This window comes from Equus asinus, chromosome 19, assembly GCF_041296235.1.
Source record: "Equus asinus isolate D_3611 breed Donkey chromosome 19, EquAss-T2T_v2, whole genome shotgun sequence".
NCBI lineage: Eukaryota > Metazoa > Chordata > Mammalia > Perissodactyla > Equidae > Equus > Equus asinus.
This window is the reverse complement of record NC_091808.1, coordinates 22696382-22717720: the sequence shown is the minus strand read 5'-3', so window position 1 is coordinate 22717720 and position 21339 is coordinate 22696382. Positions and strand designations below refer to the sequence as shown.

General features: G+C 39.3%; 1 protein-coding gene across 12 annotated transcripts in view; it reads right to left on the bottom strand.

Annotated features, from left to right (window-relative positions):
• Positions 1 to 21339, bottom strand: part of FN1 (fibronectin 1) — a 65640-nt gene that overhangs the window by 13767 nt on the left and 30534 nt on the right. For 3 of the 12 annotated variants that reach the window (XM_014843578.3, XM_070489769.1, XM_070489774.1), the window contains exons 21-35: positions 18946 to 19040; positions 17107 to 17275; positions 16580 to 16666; positions 14653 to 14844; positions 13071 to 13343; positions 11790 to 11972; positions 9367 to 9456; positions 7790 to 8059; positions 6724 to 6840; positions 5878 to 6042; positions 5187 to 5342; positions 4402 to 4515; positions 3309 to 3578; positions 1953 to 2140; positions 989 to 1076 (exon numbers count right to left, since the gene is read on the bottom strand). In XM_014843578.3, the coding sequence (XP_014699064.2) occupies positions 989 to 1076; positions 1953 to 2140; positions 3309 to 3578; positions 4402 to 4515; positions 5187 to 5342; positions 5878 to 6042; positions 6724 to 6840; positions 7790 to 8059; positions 9367 to 9456; positions 11790 to 11972; positions 13071 to 13343; positions 14653 to 14844; positions 16580 to 16666; positions 17107 to 17275; positions 18946 to 19040 (2457 nt within the window). The remainder of the gene's footprint in view (positions 1 to 988; positions 1077 to 1952; positions 2141 to 3308; positions 3579 to 4401; positions 4516 to 5186; positions 5343 to 5877; positions 6043 to 6723; positions 6841 to 7789; positions 8060 to 9366; positions 9457 to 11789; positions 11973 to 13070; positions 13344 to 14652; positions 14845 to 16579; positions 16667 to 17106; positions 17276 to 18945; positions 19041 to 21339) is intronic. The other 9 variants (XM_070489771.1, XM_070489773.1, XM_070489778.1 and 6 more) reach the window with 3 other exon arrangements.

Below are 21339 nucleotides of genomic sequence, written 5' to 3'. Positions count from 1 at the left end.
GCCAGCCTGGTGGCGCAGTGGTTAATTAACGTTCATGCACTCTGCTTCCATGGCCTGGGGTTCGCTGGTTTGGATCCCAGGCACAGACCTAGGCACCACTTACCAAGCCACACTGTGGCAGGGGCCCCACATATAGAGGAAGATGGACACAGATATCAGCTCAGGTCTAATCTCGCTCAAAAAAAAGTTTCTTTATTATGTCCCAAATGCATCCATTTCTACACATGACTAATAATGTGTAGATTTTCTTCTGTGGCATCCAGAAAGAAAAGTTGACAGTAATTTGGAAATATGAAATTACTAACCTCACATACTTTTTTTTTTTTTAAGAACTGAAAAGCTTTACAAATACTACCAGTGGTTCCCAAGGCTAACTTTATAGTATCTACAAATATCTCAATAAGCGTTAAAATTATTAATTTATTATAATGTAAAATATGCGTGTAGGAGTTACAATATGGGCAGCCAGCAATAATATATACATGTATTGGTAGTACTTTGTTATTTTTATAGGGCTTCATATTTTTTCTCTCAACAGGTATAGCACCATCTCTACTTTATATATGAAGAAAGTCTGACACTTTATGTGACTTCCGAAAGAGCCTACCATGAGTTATTGATCAGAAAACTAGAATCTAGGCCCATTTTGTCCTATATTTATTGCACTGTTAAGATCCAGCAGGAGCCGGCGTGTCCTCCCCAAACTTAACTCTATGAAAACAAATTCTTTAACAAGTAAAGCGTAAACTAGGAGTTAGTCCTTGTTTATAACACCAGCATCGTAACATTATGAAGTGATCCCATTTACGTGCCAGTGGACACCCTTCTGGGGGGCACAGAAGGTCACAGGAGTTAAGTCAAAACGATGGGAGAGCAATTGTCAAATTGGGAATCATTCTATTGTTAGCTTAGTGAGCTAGAAAATCATTTACCAGTGCTTAATTTTTGTTTATACAGAATGTTGACACTAAAAAGTTTGATTACTCACTCTCCAGGGTCGTGACAATTCCCTGAGCCGGTCTGCTTGTCAAAGTGTCCTTAAGAGCATAGACACTCACTTCATACTTGGTGGCCACCTAGAAACAAGGGCACGGTAAGCTTTAGCAATGTGATCTTCTGCAGCCCAGGGGTCTTCACTACAGCATTAGAAAAACACAGCAGTTATCAAAGAAAAAGAAACTAGCAAAACCCTCAGCACTGTAAATTCCTAGATTAATTTCATTCCTACACTGCAGATGATCAACCTATTTAAATTATATGAATTTCAAAATGCACTTAGGGGTTAAGCACAAGTAAACCATAACTTGCATATTTACACTAAGCTGATACAAAATGAGCAAAATGGGTATTAGCCTATTTTTCTCCTTTACGATCTGACAGGTGCAAATGATGAATTTTTCTGATCATAGAGAGGCAAAGAGAATGCTCTATTCTCTCTCTAAACCCTCTTTCTGTAGTTTCTCCTGAAAGTGGCCTTATGTTAAGAAGGGTATCAATTTCCTAGGCTCCTGGCTAGTTTTCTAGATACATGTCTAGAAGAATTAAAAATGGTTTAATGAAGATAAGGTCAGTCTGGGTTGGTATAAACAGGAGAATATTCCTTGCCAAGGTAACAGAGCTCAGAAAATGCATAACTTAAGTGGATTTATGCATTCAGCCTATGGATATATAAATTGCCCCCCCACCCACATATACACACACAAGCTTTTAAAATAAACAGAATACCTTTAAAGAGCTGTCCAACATCCAAAGCTATTTATAACATTCTGTCCCAGATAGTCATCTGGAAGAGCTTAGGTCAACATAAAGGAATTCTCCTTGATACAAAACTACAATAAAATTATTTGATGGCAGAAGCGCAGAATACAATTTGATTTATTATATGTCCACCACCTTGAACTGTGTAAGAGATGACCTACTTCTTTATTCCAATGAGGAAGGGCACATCTTACCATGAGTCCTGATACGACCACAGATGTGCTATCGGGAGCAAGGTTAATTTCTTTCATTGGTCCAGTCTTTTCCTTGGGGGTCACCCGCACACGGTACCCAGTGAGCTGAACATTGGGTGCTGTCCACTGGGCGGTCAGGCTTGTTGGTGTAACCTGAGTGAACTTGAGTTCAGTTGGTGCAGGAATGGCTGTTGGAATGGTCATTGGTTAGAGGTTATCTTATAGGAAATGGGGCAAAGGGAAAAGAAAGTGAATTCCAACAAGTAGAACAGATTGTGCTTGTTTGGTTAGGTGGGTTCCCTGGTCAAGCAAAGATTCAGTACAGGAAGGGAGGCAAAAATGAAGAACATGTTTGCTGAAAAAATGTGTTTTATATCCACCAATGCTCACAATCATTGGAAATACTTGGGCACATGCCAGAACTCTAAGACTTGAGGTTTCAGAAGTTATTATTGCTTTCCTTTAAAAAACGAAAAAAGTCAAATTGGCTTATTGGCCATTAGAATTGATTTTCCATTTGTATGGAAAGATGAGCAATAGCCTTTTTCCTATATAAATTATCTTTATGTGGAAAACCATTTCACAGAGTATTCCATCCCCCTAAAGATAGAATTATGTTTTTATTCTCTTTATTTGGACCCCCAAGGCAGATATCACTGCTGAATTTTAGGTATTTTCTGTGGTGCAGCATAAGAAGAAAACTGGCTCACAACAGAAGCAGAAAAGAGAAGCAAGGAGCAATAACACAGATTGTCACCTCCAGGGTTTATGCTGTCATGAGGACACATCTTTAACATTCCACTCTGCTTCAGAAACAAAGCACAAGAAGATAAAGTATCGTGGAAAGCATTTGCCCTATCAACTGTCTCATGTGTCTGATTCTTAATCCTGTAAGAAAATTACACACCCAACACACAGTATCTAACCAGAGAAGGAAGGTCTTAACCACGTCTTCTCAGAATCATGCTGCTATGAAATGGCCCAATTTGGGTTCCTCTTTTAAAGTAAGCTATAGGATGCCACACTTCTCTCCTTTATATGCAGTGAACGTAACCAGAGGGAGTCACAGTTTAGGAAATAATCCACAATTTTCGCATTATCTTCAAATGTCTTGCTTTACGGCCTCGTTTATAAGCCAAGCAACTCCAAAATTTCCTTTTATTAGACTTTATCTAAACATCACCGGAACTTTATTGTTTATTACTATTCTTCTTTGAGGATGGTTTTTCCTAATAGTAAGGCTGCTTTTTTGAACCCCCTTACACGGGAATCAGGAGCCCGATAAAGTATAATTCATTCAGTAGGGCATAAAGCTGCTGCCCACATGAGCACCCAGTGGTGCAGTTAACGATATACCTGTGGACTGGGTTCCAATCAGGGGCTGGCTCTCCATATCATCGTGCAAGGCAACCACACTGACTGTGTACTCAGAACCCGGCCTGAGGCCTTGCAGCTCTGCAGTGTCTTCTTCACCATCAGGTGCAGGGAATAGCTCATGGATTCCATCCTCAGGGCTCGAGTAGGTCACCCTGTACCTGGAAACTTGCCCCTGTGGGCTTTCCCAAGCAATTTTGATGGAATCGACATCCACATCTGTGAATGCCAGTCCTCTAGGGCGATCAATGTCTGTTAGGCAAATTAATGGTAAGAGGTTATGTGAAAAGCAAGTTGTGAAATAAGCATTTTTATAACATGCAAAGCAGTTCTGCAGATCCCATTTTCTCTGATGAATTAAATTCCAATTAACCCACTATTAAATGGAGAATTACTTGACGCTTGCTTAAATTGTCTTGGTTTAGAAAATATTTAATGTCCCATCACTTATTAAAACATACGTGAGATGAGAAGACATCTTAGCAAAATGTCCCCACAACGCAGATGTATTTCTATTAATTTTAAGATATTCTACCAAGAATTGTTTTTGCAATGTGTTGTTAGTCTCATAGACCTGGATTTTCTATACCTTGGAAGTGGTAAAGTTGATTTTCAATATTAGATTCAGATAGTTATAATCTGTCTTTAGCTCTTTCTTTTCCCCGTTCTGTTACGTATGTACATTAAACACTGGTCCAGCTACAGTCCTCCAAATGCTCTAGACATAATGGCTTCATGAGGCACACATCAATCAACTTTACCATCCAGTCTTAGAAAAGAAGGTCCTAGCAAAATATTTTGTAGATTTGCTATAAGCAAATAAGATTTTGCTGAGGCCATTTGAGCAAAAGAAATTGAAAGCACAGCACTAACTATGGTAGTTCCACAACTTCTTTCCCTAGATGTTCACTGCTTGGCACTGAGAAGGAAAAATGTCAAGGGCTCAGCTCAAGACGCAAACTAACGAATAAGTTAGCTTTCCCTACGTATAATTGCCAAAGACATGCAGAGGGCATTCGGACACTTAAGAACAAAATTTGACTTTGAAACTGGAAAACAAACACTGGTTACGTACTGGTTACTGCTGTCTGAACCAGAGGCTGACTCTCTCCGTTTTGATTCTGAGCATAGACACTAACCACATACTCCACTGTGGGTTGTAAGCCTTCGATGGTCATTTCTGTTTGATCTGTAAAGGGAGTGAAAAGCAAAGGCAGCATCTTTGTCATCCACTAGAAGGTCATCCAAGTGACTTTCCGAGTTTGGTAGTAAATGTGTGGTGGCCTGGAATTTTCATTTGTAGACTTGTCATGAAGATCTGGAGGCGTCAGACATGGACTTCCTCTTGGACAAATATATTCATTGCTAATACCAAGTACCACCTTGGAGCAAAGTCACATTAAAGGGTAAATCTCAAATGTAATATGATGTCCCCAATAATGAATGACGCTGCTCTTGGAAAAATGAAAATTAACTTGACTTTAAAATATTGCCTTAGGATCCTAATTTCACAAGTATTTCATATAAAAACAAAAACAAGAGCTAAAAGGATCTCAGTTAGGCCATTTGTCCCCTCTTGATGTGCACAATAACAAAACCACAAAGATGCATCTAATAATTTGAAATGACCAGACCATTTCAAACAGAATGCATGTAAAAACAGAAATGCACTTATCCTGAAAATTCTATTGTGGAGGGAGTTGGTAACAATCTTGAGCCCTGAATTCACAAATGGGGAATCTTTGACACGTGCTGTGAAAACGTATAGTACTCAGAGCCACATGGCCATTTATTTAAAAAGCATCTTGTGTGGTCCTATTCTGTTTATCCCGATGTATGTGAGATGCTGGCTATTCTTACCTGGACCTGCAGTTTTAGTTTTTGATTGTCCTGGGCCATTTTTGGGAGTAGTGGTCACTCTGTAGCCAGTAACAGGGGAACTTGAAGGCAGCCACCTGACACTAATGCTGTTGTCCTGAACATCAGTCACTTGCATCTGGGATGGTTTGTCAATTTCTACAAATAAAAACAAGGAGAAACCAGTGAGGCTCCAGTCCGTTGGGACAAGACTAGACAAGTCCTTTCTCCAGTTCTGGTACATACAGAATGATCTCTTGCTATCATTAACAAGTCCTAGGTGTTTCTTTTGCAGAAACACAGAGATATCTTTTGGAAGGTGTGACACCCACCTAGACACCATTATCTATTTTCAAGATGGCGCTTCATTCACAAAGAAACTACATTCCAAGAAGGTGTTTGGTTTTTTATCTTAGCTCATTCATTCATTCATTAATAAATATTTATTGAACACCCTCTATTCCTGTCTCTATTGTAGGCACATGGAATATACTGAATAACAAAACAGACAAAAATCTCAGCCCTCGAGGGTGTTTCCTTGTATATCTGGCTCAAAACTTGGTTAGCTGTAGGTGATGCTTCATCTTATTAATAAAAGAAATCAGTCCCACAATGAGGAAAATACCTTGGGAGAACGTTATACCAACTAACTATCTGAGTAAATATGTCTATGTCACCCCAGAGGAGTTGGTACCTGTTCGGTAATCAATGGAAATTGGCTTGCTGCTGGCTGGGCTGTCCCCGCGGCCAGTGACAGCATAAACGGTGATGGTGTAGTCTACTCCAGGTTTAAGGCCACTGATGGTAGCTGTAGACTTGCTGCCAGGCACAGTGAACTCCTGGACAGGGCTATTTCCTCCTGTTGGAAAAGGGGTTAGTTCAAAGTGTGAGAGGCCAAGAGACACTGGGGATTGCTGAGTAACTGAATTAACACTTTGAGAGCAGCTTGTAAGTCACACCTTCGTTTATTCCCTTTAAAAGGGTGCTATTAATTGGGGCTGAAAACAAAGGTTTATTTATTTATGCACGTGGTAAACCTTGATGAGTGTGTACAAATTGGGACAAAATTGTAGGTGATGCTATTTTAACATTCGAGCTTTAAAATGTCACTGAGTTGTATATTAACATTCGAAAAGGGAAGAAGGAAAGTCCTCAACCCAGGACTGCATTTATCGTGTTCTTTTTTCAAAATTGTAATGAAATATATTCATGTTAAATAAAATTTTGACAAAACAGGAAAGTAAAAAGAAGAGAAATACAAATCACTTATCATTTCACCGCTGAGAATCTATTTGTGAATTTACAATCCTTTCTTGCTCAGCTCTACCATCCCTCCTCTCATATTATACAAACAACTTTTTATCTTGATTTTGCCACCAATTATATCGTACATATTTTCTATGTATTCTTGGAAAAGATGAGGATCCACTGAATGGACTTGCCAAAGTTTCTTTAATTACGAGTCCACAGTGGGGCTTTCTGGTTCCCCACAACAGACTGTGACTTGATCAGAATGTGAAATAGCATTGTGCTAACGCACCTGTTTCTCCATAGGTGATCCTGTAATATCTCACTGTGACGGCAGGAGCGTCCCAGCTGATCAAGATGCTGGTGGGGGTTGTGGCAATAACTTCCAGGTCCCTTGGAACGTCAGAAACTAGAAAAACATGGCAAAGTTTTCATATCCGTAACTTTCAAACAATGCCCAGATTCTTTCTTTGTTCATTTTCCAGGTAATTGCCTTTATGATTCCTTCAAATCATAATGTAAATACTATACAAAACTGGCAAAATTAAAATTATGAACCATTCAAGGTAAGAGGTTAAGGAGACAATTCTAATTATGATAAAATGATTATTTCAAATATATTGAAGGGTTTTTTTCTCCTCAATTTTGTATTTTGAAAAATTTTTAAACAACAGAAAAGTTACAAAAATAATATAATGGACACCCATATCTCCTTTCCGTAGGCATTTGCTAATTGGTACCATCTGCCACTTTTCTTGTCTCTCTCTGTCTTTTTGTTTATCCATTTGAGACTAAGACGATACTGCTCCCCTAAGAGCTTCAGCATCTATCTCCTAAGAACAACAACACTATTACATCAAAATAATTATGTTCTTAAAGGAATTTGGAAACAGTGTTTTCTATATTTTGAACAAAATTTAGTTATTAGAAATGCATAGGGCCGGCCCCATGGTGTAGTGGTTAAGTTTGGCACGCTCCACTTTGGTGGCCCGGGCTTTTGGGTTCAGATCCCCGGTGTGGACCTACACTACTCCATCAGCCATGCTATGGCAGAGACACACATACAAAATGGAGGAAAGCTGACACGGATGTTAGCTCAGGGTGAATCTTCCTCAACAACAACAAAAAAGAAATTCATAAATACCTAAATCAAGTGAGAAATTTCTTAGGATAAAGCAATTATCTTCTTTAATATATGCTAAGAAGGAGATTTTCTCCACATACTCTCTCACTTCCCTATCCATGTCTCATAACCATGATCTATCTTTTTAAGGGATTATATAACTTAGACAACACAAAGCTATTTCCCTGCCTAGGGAAGTCCTCCGGGTTTCTTTGCAGACCAGAAAACAAGTTACCTGTTGATTGTTGGCCAACCAAGGGAGGACTTTCCTCTCTGCCATTAAGAGCAACGATGCTGACCACATATTCTGTGCCTGGATTGAGGTTGGTGAGGGTGATAGAATTCCGAGAGGGAGGCACTCGATCCTCTCGTGGTCTTCCACCAGTGTGCTCAGGATGATGGCGAATCCTGTAGCCAGTGATGGTGGCTCGAGGAGCAATCCAATGGACCGTGAAAGAGTTGGCGGTGATATCAGAAAAGTCAATGCCAGTTGGGGAATCGAGACCTGTTTTTCCCACCAAGAGGAGCAAGGGAGAGAGGAAAAAAAAAAAAGACACCACCAGCTTAGGAAGTGAGAAAGAATGTAGGAGAAACTAACATACATCCAATGTTTCTGTCCTTTCACATTCACACAGTGAATTGCCATAAACCTCGGGTTATGATGTTCTGATTCTAAGCCACATATAAACTTCAAAATCATAAATTGACTCAGTTCAGAATGGCCAACTCAAGCATTCTTTTTTCTTCTTTTGCGTAATCCAAGTAATTCCTATGTGTCATTACAGTAGGTTTCTGCATCACTATTGAAAATAGGTGTTTAAGATATTCTGGGAATTGATATTTTCAAACACTTCAGTGTTCAAGTATTCTACGTTCCCATCCTGTAAGTGTGTCTCTCAAAGTAAGGCAAGATCTGCCCACGCTCAGGTTAAGTGTTTGGATCTCTAAGAAGCTTTCTACACTCCAGAGGGAACTGATACGTCAACAGGGTGGTAATGACGCCAAACATAAGGCTCTCTCAATCTAAAATAAGACGTCATGTTGGACAAACTACAATGAAGTAATTTGTCATCAATCAAGAACTTAGCGTACTGCAAAAAAATTAACAAGAATTTAGAATTTATCTCAAATTCAAATCATTTAACTTCTCTGGCACTTGCAGCAAATTTTTGTTTTAGTTCTACCATTTACTTATTCTAATCAAATATATACTCAAACCAAATTGAGATATCAGAGCTCCATTTTGCAAGCAAGTGAACTATAATAAATAAAATTACTAGATATACTACATTACCCTTTTTTAAAGGGAAAAATCAACAGAAGTACTCATATTTAAGAAGGGACATAATGTTACGGGATTCAATTCAGCTTCCTTTTCATAGTAAATGAATATTTCATCAAGTAGAAAAAAGGAAATAAACTTGTAGGCTTAGTAAAGGGAGAAAATACTTAGATGACAATGACAGGGTTGGGTCAGCCCTTAGACAAAGCCACCAATGAGAAGGAATGTTCATCATCTCTCAATAATAGAGATTATGAGATTTTTATTCTTGGCACATTTTTTAAGAGGATAGACAACAAAGTTTCTGGACTATTTTCGGTCCTCTCTGGAAGCAGAGTATAATAGTAGTGACTGAACGTCAGGGTGAATAAGGTGTCTTTTAATTTTTAAGACCAGTGATCAGAAAGTAATGACAAGGCTACAACCACCACCACAAAAATGGAGATTTTTTTTAGAAGTAGCCTTCCATTTTGCTGTTTAAAATTGGTAGGTGAAAGCTACTGGATAAACATATTGCCAACATGACTCACCTGTCTTCTGTCTTCCTCTAAGAGGTGTGCTCTCGTGTTGTTCGTAAACGCTGGAGACACTGACTAAGTATTCTGTCCCAGGCAGGAGATCTGAAAAGGCAAGTGGGACTCACTTTTAAATTGTGCTTGAAAGCCTGAAAAATCAAAATACCCTTGGGACTGTTTCAACTGATAAAATATTCAAGAATCTAGTCCTATAGCCTATTTATAGCTAATGGAATGTCGCTACCTGGAGATGGCTATAATTAGGTGATAAGGAAAGTCACCCTGCCCTGTGTCACCTAAGCCCTGCCCTCAAGTCTACTTCTGTGAGTGTGACTCTGCCAGATCTGCAATATGGTGGAGTTGCTGCAGCACAGTAATAGCTCCATCCTTCACCCAATAGCACGTCTGTCGAGGGCATGCGATAACGACGTCTGTGGCATTGTGGATTATCATTCATTCTTCACAACCACCCTCGGAGGTAGTTTCCTGCTTTTTTTTTTAAAAAATTTTTTATTTTTTCCTTTTTCTCCCCAAAGCCCCCCGGTACATAGTTGTGTATTCTTCGTTGTGGGTTCTTCTAGTTGTGGCATGTGGGACGCTGCCTCAGCATGGTCTGATGCGCAGTGTCATGTCCGCGCCCAGGATTCGAACCAACGAAACACTGGGCCGCCTGCAGCGGAGTGCGGGAACTTAACCACTCGGCCACGGGGCCAGCCCCTGTAGTTTCCTGCTTTTTAAAGCAGCTTTATTGCCAGACAATAAACTGGAAATATTTGAAGGGTGCAGTTTGACAGGTTTTGACATCTGTGTACACTTGTGAAACCATCACCACATTCAAGATAATGAACATATCCTTTATCTCAAGTTTAGTTTACAATTATCCCCATTTTACAAATGAAAACATCAAGGCATGGAGAAGTTATCTTCATTGGTGTACTTGCCCAAGATCATACAGGAGTTGACTCAGGCCAAGACCAGTGGTCTTGACAATGAACCTTTACTGGAAAAGAATCATACTCCATAGGAAAGTGATGAGTTGTGCCATATTAAGGTGAGAGCAGAATACTTAGAAAAAATTAAACATCCATCCCTGGGTATCCTCTGTTCTCATTTTGAACTACCAAAAAAGTTACAAAGTAAGGCTTCTAAACATTGCACTCCGACTCACTAGACCCCATTGCCCTCCACACCATCTCCCCTTCAGCCTTTCTCCAGAGGCCCCTGCAAGGTTTGGAAAAGACTAGAGGGCCAATGCTTGGAGTCCAATTTCCTCCTTCCTGCTTGGCCAGGGGCAATTTACTCAACCACTGGGGACCTCAGTGCTTACACTGCTCCATCTGTAAAATAGGATAATAACGGCTTCTCTGAGGGAAAATGGTTTCCTTGAGATTTGAGCAGGATCTAGAATAAGACCTTAGAACACATAATGAACGCAAGACAGGTCTGTGGCTAAGGTGGGACAGACAGCGGTCCTGAAGCAGGGGCTTGTGTTCGGGTAATGCTGTCACTACTGGTTCCAGAATGCTCCAGAACAGAAACAATAGGCGATATGCAAACATAACAATGTTCTCCCTCTCAGCCACGAAATGAGAAACCAAGACGGTGGTCATACTGAGCTACCTTTCATTCTCTAAAATATCTTTGAAAATAGAGGATGCTTTCAGAACGTCATTTGGTAACGTACCCAAATGTGAACTCTTTTTCCCTTATGTAGAAACTTTTACTGTTCTTATGTATCTAGTTGACTCTTATAATGAAAAGCAACATTTATGTGAAACACAGCACCACGTTGCAGCCTCCTTTTATTTTCTTTAATAAATAATGTCTATTTCAAAAGGGTAGGAACTAGAAAGAGACGATTTCCATAAATTGTTGTTGTTTATTTTAGTGTCAGCTGTCTTCTACGTCTTCAAGCTTCAGAGAAATCCTGCTAACAGATTCTTTTTGAAGTACAAATTAAACTTCTAGCTCTTCTTCAAAACAGCCTCCTGATCTATTCTGAGTAATCAGTTACTGCTTCTAAGTTTTCAAATGCTAAATAGATTACCTGCTGATACTTTTCAAAAATGAGACTAAAACATATGGTGACGCTATTTTCAATCTTCATTTTTTCTCTCTCTAAACATTTAGATTTAGCCATACAATTTCTCTCGATAAACATTTATTTTTACGTGCTTATTTGGAAGCAGAACTTGTTTGAAGTCTTTGAACTTCACTGCTGGTGTTTTTCCACTGATTCTTAAAAAGTAATAGCTATCAAAGATATATTAAAATAATTAACGTGCCATCTTTCAAAACTGACAGAGCTGCGTGCTGGAGTCGGAGTTTAGTCTGTCGCTCTGTTGTAACTGTCTTGATCTCGGTTGGTCCTGAGAATCAGCATTCTTTCCTTATGCTCTAGCTTTGTATTTATTGAGTAGATACATTTGACCACTTACTTGTTAAGACCACTGCATTGTCTGAAGGAGAAATTGACAATTCCGCAACATCTTCCTCATTTTTCACGGGTGAGTAGCGCACCAGGAGGTTGGTCAATTCAATAGATGGAGGTGGGGCCCAAGTGACACGCATAGTGTCTGGACCAACATTGGTGAATCGCAGGTCAGTGGGAGGAGGGACAGCTGGTTTCAAAGAAGAAGGAAGACTAAGTTAATGTAATTTTAAAGTTAAAGCTAACAAAAATAACTGGAAAGGCAAAACCAGTATTTCATGCATAAAGGAAACGAGTCATAATCATGCAAATAATCTAATCTAAATCATAGTGAACTACTGTTAAAAATAAAACACTAGACACAGTACTGTTAGGCCTCTTTAACCTTTTTGCCATCAATATATTTTAAAGAATGATTTTAATCGACTTTTAAATACGCTGATTTTAAGTACGTTATTAATGCCACTGAAGATGATTTTATCCCAGGCTGAAGAGGCTTAAGTTGCCACACAGCAAAGAAAAACATAGCAGTACTTTTCAAAGAAACACATGCACACAGACAAAAGGACAAGAGGGTCCTAAATGTCCCGACATGAGTTGACTATGGCTACTGGCATAGCTACGATTCCATTCAGTGAAGTCTACTTACAAGTGAAAAGGGCTCATGCAGTTTGGTTCTCAGCGTGTTCCCTACCATGCAGGCAGAGAACCTTCATAATGTTGCATGCTCGTCGCCAGACTGTGGTTAAAGAGGAGTTTCTTTACCTCACCATGACCGTGAAACCTAGAATGCTCCAAAGTTTCTTTTTCTACCTCAAAACCACACCCCCATCCATTCTACTCTAAATTTTAATGGATTTTTAGTCAACTACAAAGAAGGATCACGATAGAGTTTATCGAAGAGCAGAAGGAAGAGCATAATGGCACATTTTTCGAAGTACATTTCTTACTAAGTGGTGCTCATCATGCAATTTGGTATTAATGTTAGATATTTAAAAAAACTACAGTCTGCAAATTCACTTAACCTTTGCTATTTTGTATTTGATAGATCAGATATCTCTATTTCTCTAGCTTTATACATATTTGTGGTTTAAATACTCAAGACTACTTGCACATGTCTCCATCCACCAGCTTAGCATATGCATGATTCCTCACCCTTCAACCCGCCCTCTCTTAATCTTTGGCAGGTTGCTGGCTTTTCCCTTGAAACATCCATATTTAACCAGAGTGACTGGTGGCAGCATGCAACACTATCCACGTCTCAAACACAGAAGTTTTCAAAATTCACCGGTTTGTTGTGTCAGCGTAGTAGGGGCACTCTCTCCGCCATTAATGAGAGTGATAACGCTGATGTCATAGTCAATGCCAGGCTCCAGCCCTGTAACTGTGTAGTATCCTACTGAGGAGTCCACAAAATCTTCAAAAATAGGGATACCTTCTCCTGCCGCAACTACTGTGATGCGATACCCAATAATGGTGGAAGAGTTTAGCGGGGTCCACCTCAGGCCGATGCTTGAATCGGTTATATCAACAAAGCTTAGGTCAGTGAGTTGGGGCACCTCTATTGAGTTACAAAGCAAAGGGGGGAGGGCAAAAGGAAATAGAGGCAAAAAAGAGGAAAAAATAAAGCAGTGTACATCAGGTTACTAGTGGTAAAATTGATGGACTGTTAAAGCAATGATGGTAATATGCAATCTCTTCCAAATTATCTGAAAAGACTTCCTAAGCATCATGAATCGTTTGCTGCCCTGGGAGAATAAAACAGACTGTAATATTCTTTTAGGGATTTTCTGTCACTTTGAAAATGTCTCTCAACAGTACAGTTTAAACCTCTCAGGTTCCTAAAAATTATAGGCCTGTTTAGGACGTCAAAACCATTCCTAGAACCTAGACGTAAAATCTGTAGTAAGCATGAGCAATATTTAAAAAATCCAAAACTTTTTAAATAGGAAAATAAAGCTTGCATAAATGAAGTTAAAAAAAATGGTTCATGAGTTTTTTTCCCCCCATACAAAACTCATGACAGCATTATGTCCATAATGCTAATGCATTATGAAGGTATGGTGTGAAATGTGCCATTCAAAAGCACCTTCAGGCAGAAGACAGATAGGCCTGAGCCCAAGGCCAGTGCCAACATTTTGTTAAATTCATAATCAAAGTTATTTAATTAGCATTAGTAAAAGCATTCTACTAAGTAATGCAAAGGGGGACACAACCTGTCCAACGCTTTTCTTCTGTCATAATCCAATTTTGGGCAATCAACCAGCCCATCCCTAGATAGGTTTTTTTAATGTTGTCTTTCAATTCACCAGAAAGAATACCCTGAAGAGAAGGCCTTTCTTTTTTTTTTTTCTTCCCTCAATTTTAAAAAAGAAGGATTACACACTGTAAGATAAAGAATTAGATGTGTCAACCAAGTGCTATTTCAGGGTTCACATATGGAGACAAATACTATTTTATAGATAGCTGTGGAAAATTGATATGGACTGTAAAATCAGGCACAAATGTACTGATGGGATGCATTTACCATATTACTTTTAGCCTGTCAGTACTGAGTACAGACACATGACATCGTTTTAGTAATATTTCCACGTGAGCGGACAGTACAGAGTTAATGCCATGGTTGTCACTCCATTACATACTCATTGCAACAAACAGCATCCCAGTGAAGCACAGACAGTCAAGCAGTGTTAACAGCAAGCATTTTCCCAAATAGTTGCTTTGACTTCATGGTTTTGGAGAGTGTGGTTGAGAGGTCAGAATTAAATCCCAAATATATTTGACACACTCAACCATCTAGGGATTAAGATGTTAATCCCCGCTCTTATTGGAGCTGCCACTCTGAGGATAACAGCTTATTTTTCCATTACCTGGGATGATGGTATCAGAGATAGGGACACTTTCCTTGTCATCTTTGACAGTGTAAACACTGACATTGTACTCCAGGCCAGGACTCAGGTTTTCAAAAGTGCAAGAACTCTGATCTGCATGAACCACTTCTTCCAGAGAATAGCCTTGTTGGCCACTTGTAGGCGTGGTGGTGATTCTATAACCAGTAATGTCTGGAGAAAATGGAAAGGAGGACGTTACTGCATGGAACATTTGCAACCCAGCGCGTATTAAACTAGACTCCAATGATGGACCCACAAAGGGGAAATGGGGAAAGGACTCTACTGTCATTCAGTGCTTCCAACAACCCTTTGAGGCAGGGATTAAGCTCCTGAGTCCAAAGAAAATTCTTGGAAAGGGGAAGTGATTACCAAAGGCTTTTCTGTCTCCAAATTCCACGCTCCTTCTGCCACCCTATCCTGCTTTTCCTTAATGGATCACCTGCAGGACAGCTGGAGAATATTGCATTTTACCTGCTTAGTAAGGAATGGCTCTCAACTTCAAGAACATTCCCCAAAGCAGGCTCTCCTAATTAACAAGGTCTGAACCTATGGGATTTGCAGGAAGGGAATAAAGAACGGAGAAAAAGTAGAAAACTAAAGTGGCTATACTTATTCTAGAGAAAGAATAGTAACTGCTGAAGACTTTAGGAATCAGAGAAATTGGGGAGTAAGGGTGTGAAGGGGGATAGAGACATTCGAATTAAAACAGTGATGACTAGAGATCCTCAGGGACAGACTAAAAGTAAAATGAGAAAGTATACTTAAGTTAAAATCACCCAAGGGCAAGGAAAGGACAGTACATTTTGTCATGAGAAACAGGGTGAACACTGAAGTATGTACAAGGAAACCCAACTGGATGAGGAATAAATATTTAGGTCACTACATGTGCCACTGACCATCCAGAAGGGGGGCTAGGCCATCCATTAAGACCAAATATGAATGATCCAGCTTCTAACAAGCACGAAACTTGCCAACTTAAAGTTTCAAATTTAGAGTAATTCAGCTGGAAATAGTGTAGCTTTGGCTTAAAATGTTTCCATAGGTAAGGAAAACTTCACCAAACTCACTCTCCATCAGAGGGAGATTAACAAGGATATTTTGAGCGGTTTTATTGTGTGTGATTGCATTAGAGATAACCCCCTTAGCTGTGTGTCCAGGCAAAGGTCAGAACTGTTGAAAAAATTACAATAAAATTAGAAATAAGGAGATGATAAACTAAATATAGCCCTTAAATTAAGGAGTGCAGCAGTTATGGATGCAACCAACATGAGTTAGAGCTTCTGTTTTGGTTTAATTTAGAATTTTCTCAATAATAAGTATCCTGCTATTTCAACAGTGATTCCCCCAATGTGCCCAATATTAAATGATACAGTGACATTTTAGTTAACATTTCTCATTTAAAGAGGCTTTCACATGTGCTTGACAAAGGCCAGGAATATCTAAAATTTCTCCTGTCGTTGCCGTGGTACATTATGCTACTTGAATATTAGATTTTTGTGGTGTAATTCATGACCAAGTATTTGTAAAACTTCAACGAATAATAAACTTAGGATCTATGATAACTCACAAAAAAGAAAATTATGTAGTATGACTTCAGCCATTTGTCTGGCGATTTTGAATGTCAGTGAGCAAAAGGCACCCTCCAGAATGTTCCTCCTCAGCCCTCACAATTCCCTACAGCTAGATAAGGGTCTGCCTTGTTCTCTTTCCCGTGATTTAAATAAACATGCAGTAAAACATCCTACACGTCACCCTATGATGTACAATCACGGACCCGTGTATTTTTTACGGAGAGCTGGGTACTTAGAATTTTGACCTTATCTTTCTCTGAAAGGAATGTAGTTCCTAAAGCTTCTGTCTTGGAAAGGTTCTGCAGATACCGGCCCCCAGTAGATCCCAGGCTTACCTGGGGTGGTGCTCCTCTCCCAGGAGACCGTAAGCACTCCAGTGTCGGGGTTTGCCTCCAGGTGCAAGTTTGTTGGGGGAGACAATGCTAAACAGAAAGAAAATTTTAAATTAAAAGTTAAAGCTAACACAAAGTACTTGACTTCCGGAATGTTTCTCTCTCTCTCTCTTTCTCTCCTATAGGAATCAGTAAAAATACAGAAGTTGTGCTATGAAACCATGATGGACAGCAATTCTCTGACAGATTTGTTACAATTAACGATTTCACAATACTACTGACATTCTTTCTGCCTTGCCACTTCGTAAATATTTTTGACATGGAAAGAACACTTCTGACCATGGGATATATGACATGAGTTGAACTTGCTACTCCAGATTTAGAAATGGCACATACTATGAGTAGGGATGGCATCTTTCCCCTGTGCCACTTCTGTAAGTAAAAAGCGATGTTGATATCAGTTATTTTTTAAGAGTGGAACAGTTCTAAAAACTAAAAAAAAAAAAAAAGGGGCAAAGAACTCCTCTTACGTGTCACCACTTTCTTCACGATTGGCGCATCTCTCTCCTGCCCATCTCTCAGGACTGAGATGGTGTAAACATATTCCACGCCTGGGGTCAGGCCAGACACAACGATGCTTCCTGAGTCTGAAGTCACTTCTCGCGGTGCTTCCCCTCCCTGGCTTGGTCGCACACCCAGCTAGAAGAAGAAGAGCGAAATAAACACCTCGGACAAACATTTCCAGAGCTGAGTTACTGCTGAGAGGTTGTGGTTATGCTTCGTATAACAGGAACTCCTCAGCAACGGCACTCTGGGCTTTCAGTATGGAATGAGTGGGTGCCTTACTTCAGCTCTTTTAGATACTTTAGCTGGAAAGTCCCTGGATGGGGAGCGCGGGGGCCAAGTCGGGGAGGTATCTTCCAGAACTGCATTAAGGTGGCTTATAATGGAAGTTTCCAGAGAAATGTCATTCCACAGTGTATTGCTTGATAAATCATCTCCTGGCAAAACCCAGAAATACACAGAGGCTTTGGGCCACATAACAGTTCATTTCTATTTTTTCTTTTCGCTGGAAGAAATCCTCTAGCTCTCTCTCTCTATTGAGTTGTTAACATTTAATTTAAAGGCACCAGCCCCTTTAACACACTGTACTTCAGAAACACTCCTTTTGAAGAAGTACGTTCATAGCTTCAACTTGCAGGATGATGTGTACAAAAGAAGAATTGAAATGAATGTGCCTATAATTTTTTTTTTTAAGATTTTATTCTTTTTCCTTTTTCTCCCCAAAGCCCCCCAGTACATAGTTGTATATTCTTTGTTGTGGGTCCTTCTAGTTGTGGCATGTGGGACGCTGCCTCAGCGTGGTTTGATGAGCAGTGCCACGTCCTCGCCCAGGATCCGAACCAACAAAACACTGGGCCGCCTGCAGCGGAGCGCACGAACTTAACCGCTCGGCCACGGGGCCAGCCCCATGAATTTTTAATCCTTTCACTACTTTATTTCAAAAACTTAGGTAATATTATGTCGTCGAGCAGTGTTCAACTCTAGAGACATCCTTCGTTCATTATAAGGCCGAGAAAGTCAGAATGACACTATTAGGGAAATTTAAAAGGTAGACTAAATCTTCAAAAAGGGCTTCTCTATATTTAAGTAGCATAACCATTGATATGGCCATTCACATATTTCAAAAAAGAACTGAGCTTTGGCATATTTTTTTTTAAACAAACAGTTATGAGGATTTAGTCTTGATTTCCAATTATAATAAATATTTCTCTCTCCACACTCTAAATGCGAAAGAAAGGAATTCTTTTAAACCTATTCGTTTGTTTTCATCACTTTCCTAAAATCATTACTTTAAAGAACATGAATCCAGACATCTGCAGAAGACTTTCGCCTTAAATTCTATTAAGAGATTCCCCCAAGGGGCTTTGAACAAGTTGAAATGAAACCGATTGGATGAAAATGTGATTTTTAAGTGACTCTGAGTTTAATTGGTCTCCCTTAAATTGGTTTTCGTGAACTTGTTGACATCTATTTAGAACAACACAACAAATGGTGTTTCTCTATGTATTTTTAAACATAGTTCCCTGGGGGAAAGGAGAAAGAAAATAAGATAACAACAACTAACAGTTCCATATCAATGTTTTAATAGTTAATAAAGCATTTTCACTGCCTCAATCCATCCTTCCAGGATTCGGTGAGGCAGAAGGCTTATTATGCCACGACAATGTGGTCAGAGACCACACTGAACAGAAGAAGGAACAAAACCCAGGTCTTCTGACTCCTGAACATCCTGTTTCTGCCTCATCCAGAAATATGAAGGCACCTCAGGGCTATCTCCCAAGAGATGAGAAATATCTGTAATTTACCTTAAAACCAATCCTTGGAGCAGGCGTCCATGTAATCACAATGGTGGTCTCAGTCACCTCTGTGTTGTAAGGTGGAATGGAGCCTGGAGACTGCACTGTGGAAGGGAAATCAATATGTGTTGGAACCACAGGTAATTGCATAGAATGTAGATAGCAAGTATTTTTATCAAGAACCTCAGTTTAACCAGCTACTGGATCCTCAACGTAACATATGTCCCTTCCCTGCCTGAGAATTTGGAGTAGGTCAGTGCTTCTCAATCTTTTATGTGCCACACAAATCATGAGACCTGGCGAAAACGCAGTTCTGCTGCTGCAAATTCATCACGGGACTAGGTATTTAGCATTCCTGTAACGTCAATGCTGCTGGTCTGTCAATCAGACTTGAGCAACAAGGGGTTAGCTGACCTCAGAGGACCCTTTCAACGCCTTGGATTCTCGGATTTGTGTCTTTTCATCATATCTGGGATTTCAGTTTGAGGACAATCAATTTCCCTATGTCGTCAGCATAAAATCCCATATAAAATGTAAAACTGGTCACCACAGACTGATTATCATTCTGCTTCTTAATCTTTAATTTGAGAACAAAAGTTAAATTATAGATGGTAATCTAAAAATAGCTTTATTCTGAATTATTCTATAATGACGACCAATTATTTTTGGTTGCAACGGAAATGCCAAATGAAAGTTAAACAAAATTTGCCATGCTGGATGTGCTTCTAAATTCTAAAGATTCTTTCCTTAAATATGTAATTACTCATTCAGATTAATCATACTGCAGAAATTTAGTATTTTGCCACTGGAATTAGGAATTAAAATAAAAATGTATTTTGTATCTCCTGGCATCCTGACATCATTGCTATTTCTCTTAGTGAAGATATTCCTTAAAGAAACAAGAGAGGAAGAAAAACAATATGCGTACAAAACTTATTATGAATTTAGAATCTCTAAAATATAATTGGTTGAATGACTAAATCTTCTAAGAAGGAGAATAAGCGTTTTAATAACTGGCTGCTATAGGAAAAGTGAGGTCTCAGAAACCAAGACATTTGAGTAGGGTGAGCTAATTCAAGGGTTTCAAGTGTGTTGATAGCCCTGGTCTTCACAATTCCTTCCTCTTTACATCCCAACCAAATTCTGTGCCGACTGAGAAGGCACCTACTAAGTGCATTTGTACTAAATTGAGAATGGCTGATTAGATAAAGAGTTATCCTCCAGAATCATACAAATGGAGATTAAAAGTCTTAAGACTCCAGTCACTACTCAGCTCCGGTCAATTGTTTTTTCTTTGCCATGTGGGAATTCAGGCCCAGTGTTGCAATTCTTCCATTGCTTTCCAGTTTGGACTGTAATGTGCAATTTTAAAAAATTATTTTTAAAATACTGTGTGGGAAAAAGTAAAATATGTGTGTGGGCCTCTTTGTAATGGCTGCTCTAATGGCTGAACTGAAGTAGTACTGGTTTACTAAGCTGTTTCATAAGCATGTTATTATTTTGATGGTATTTTCAGGGGAACTAGGATGGGTGACCTATGATGCCTTCCCAGAGTCTCAGAAATCATATGCCACTCGGCTGCTGCTGACTTTGCCAAAATGCGGTGGCCAGCCCAGAGTGACCATGATAATGGCCACAAGAAACAATTTAGAGAGCAGTCAGCTTCTTTCGCTAAACATCTGTGAAAGCCACAACCTTTTCACAAATTACATTCTCCTCAATTGTCTTGGGCTTTAAGATTGGGTGTTTTCTATTGCTTGAGCCCGCCAGGATGCTCTCTGCCTGGGAAGACCATTACAGGAAAATCTCCAAACCACAAACCCACAAACTGATGTCAAACAAAGGATGTGACTGTAAGTATAAGCCATGGGTTCTGGCAGGTCTTGTTAGGTGAAGAACAGCCTGGTTGTTAACGAAATAAAATTTGCCCTATTTATAAAGGAGTAAGCTGAATTTTCCCCAGAAGCAGCATTCCACCCCCCTCTCACATTTGCTCTGAAGAATTTAGTACAAGTTACAAAACCCAGAAAAGTTATGCCCAGAATTCAGCTTGGTAAGACAGTAAAAAGCAACAGAAACTTAAAGCAATTTTTAAAATATGCAATCCCTGCTGCTGTTGACAGCCTCAGCGAGTACTTGAAGTTCAAATAAAGTTGTAGGACTCCCTACTTATGTAGGTTTATTTCAATCTAAGCTTGGTTGAGCCGTTTCTGTTCTCACTCTTTCTTCAATTATCTATGCAACAAATATTTTTTGAAATTATACTATGTGCAAGGCACTATGTTACTTAAAAAAATTAGTTTTGACTATTAGTACTTTAACTCAAATATAATTATATTTTATATAAATGTTTTGTGCAGAACATAAAACAACATGTCCAATATATCAACATCCTCAAAAGTA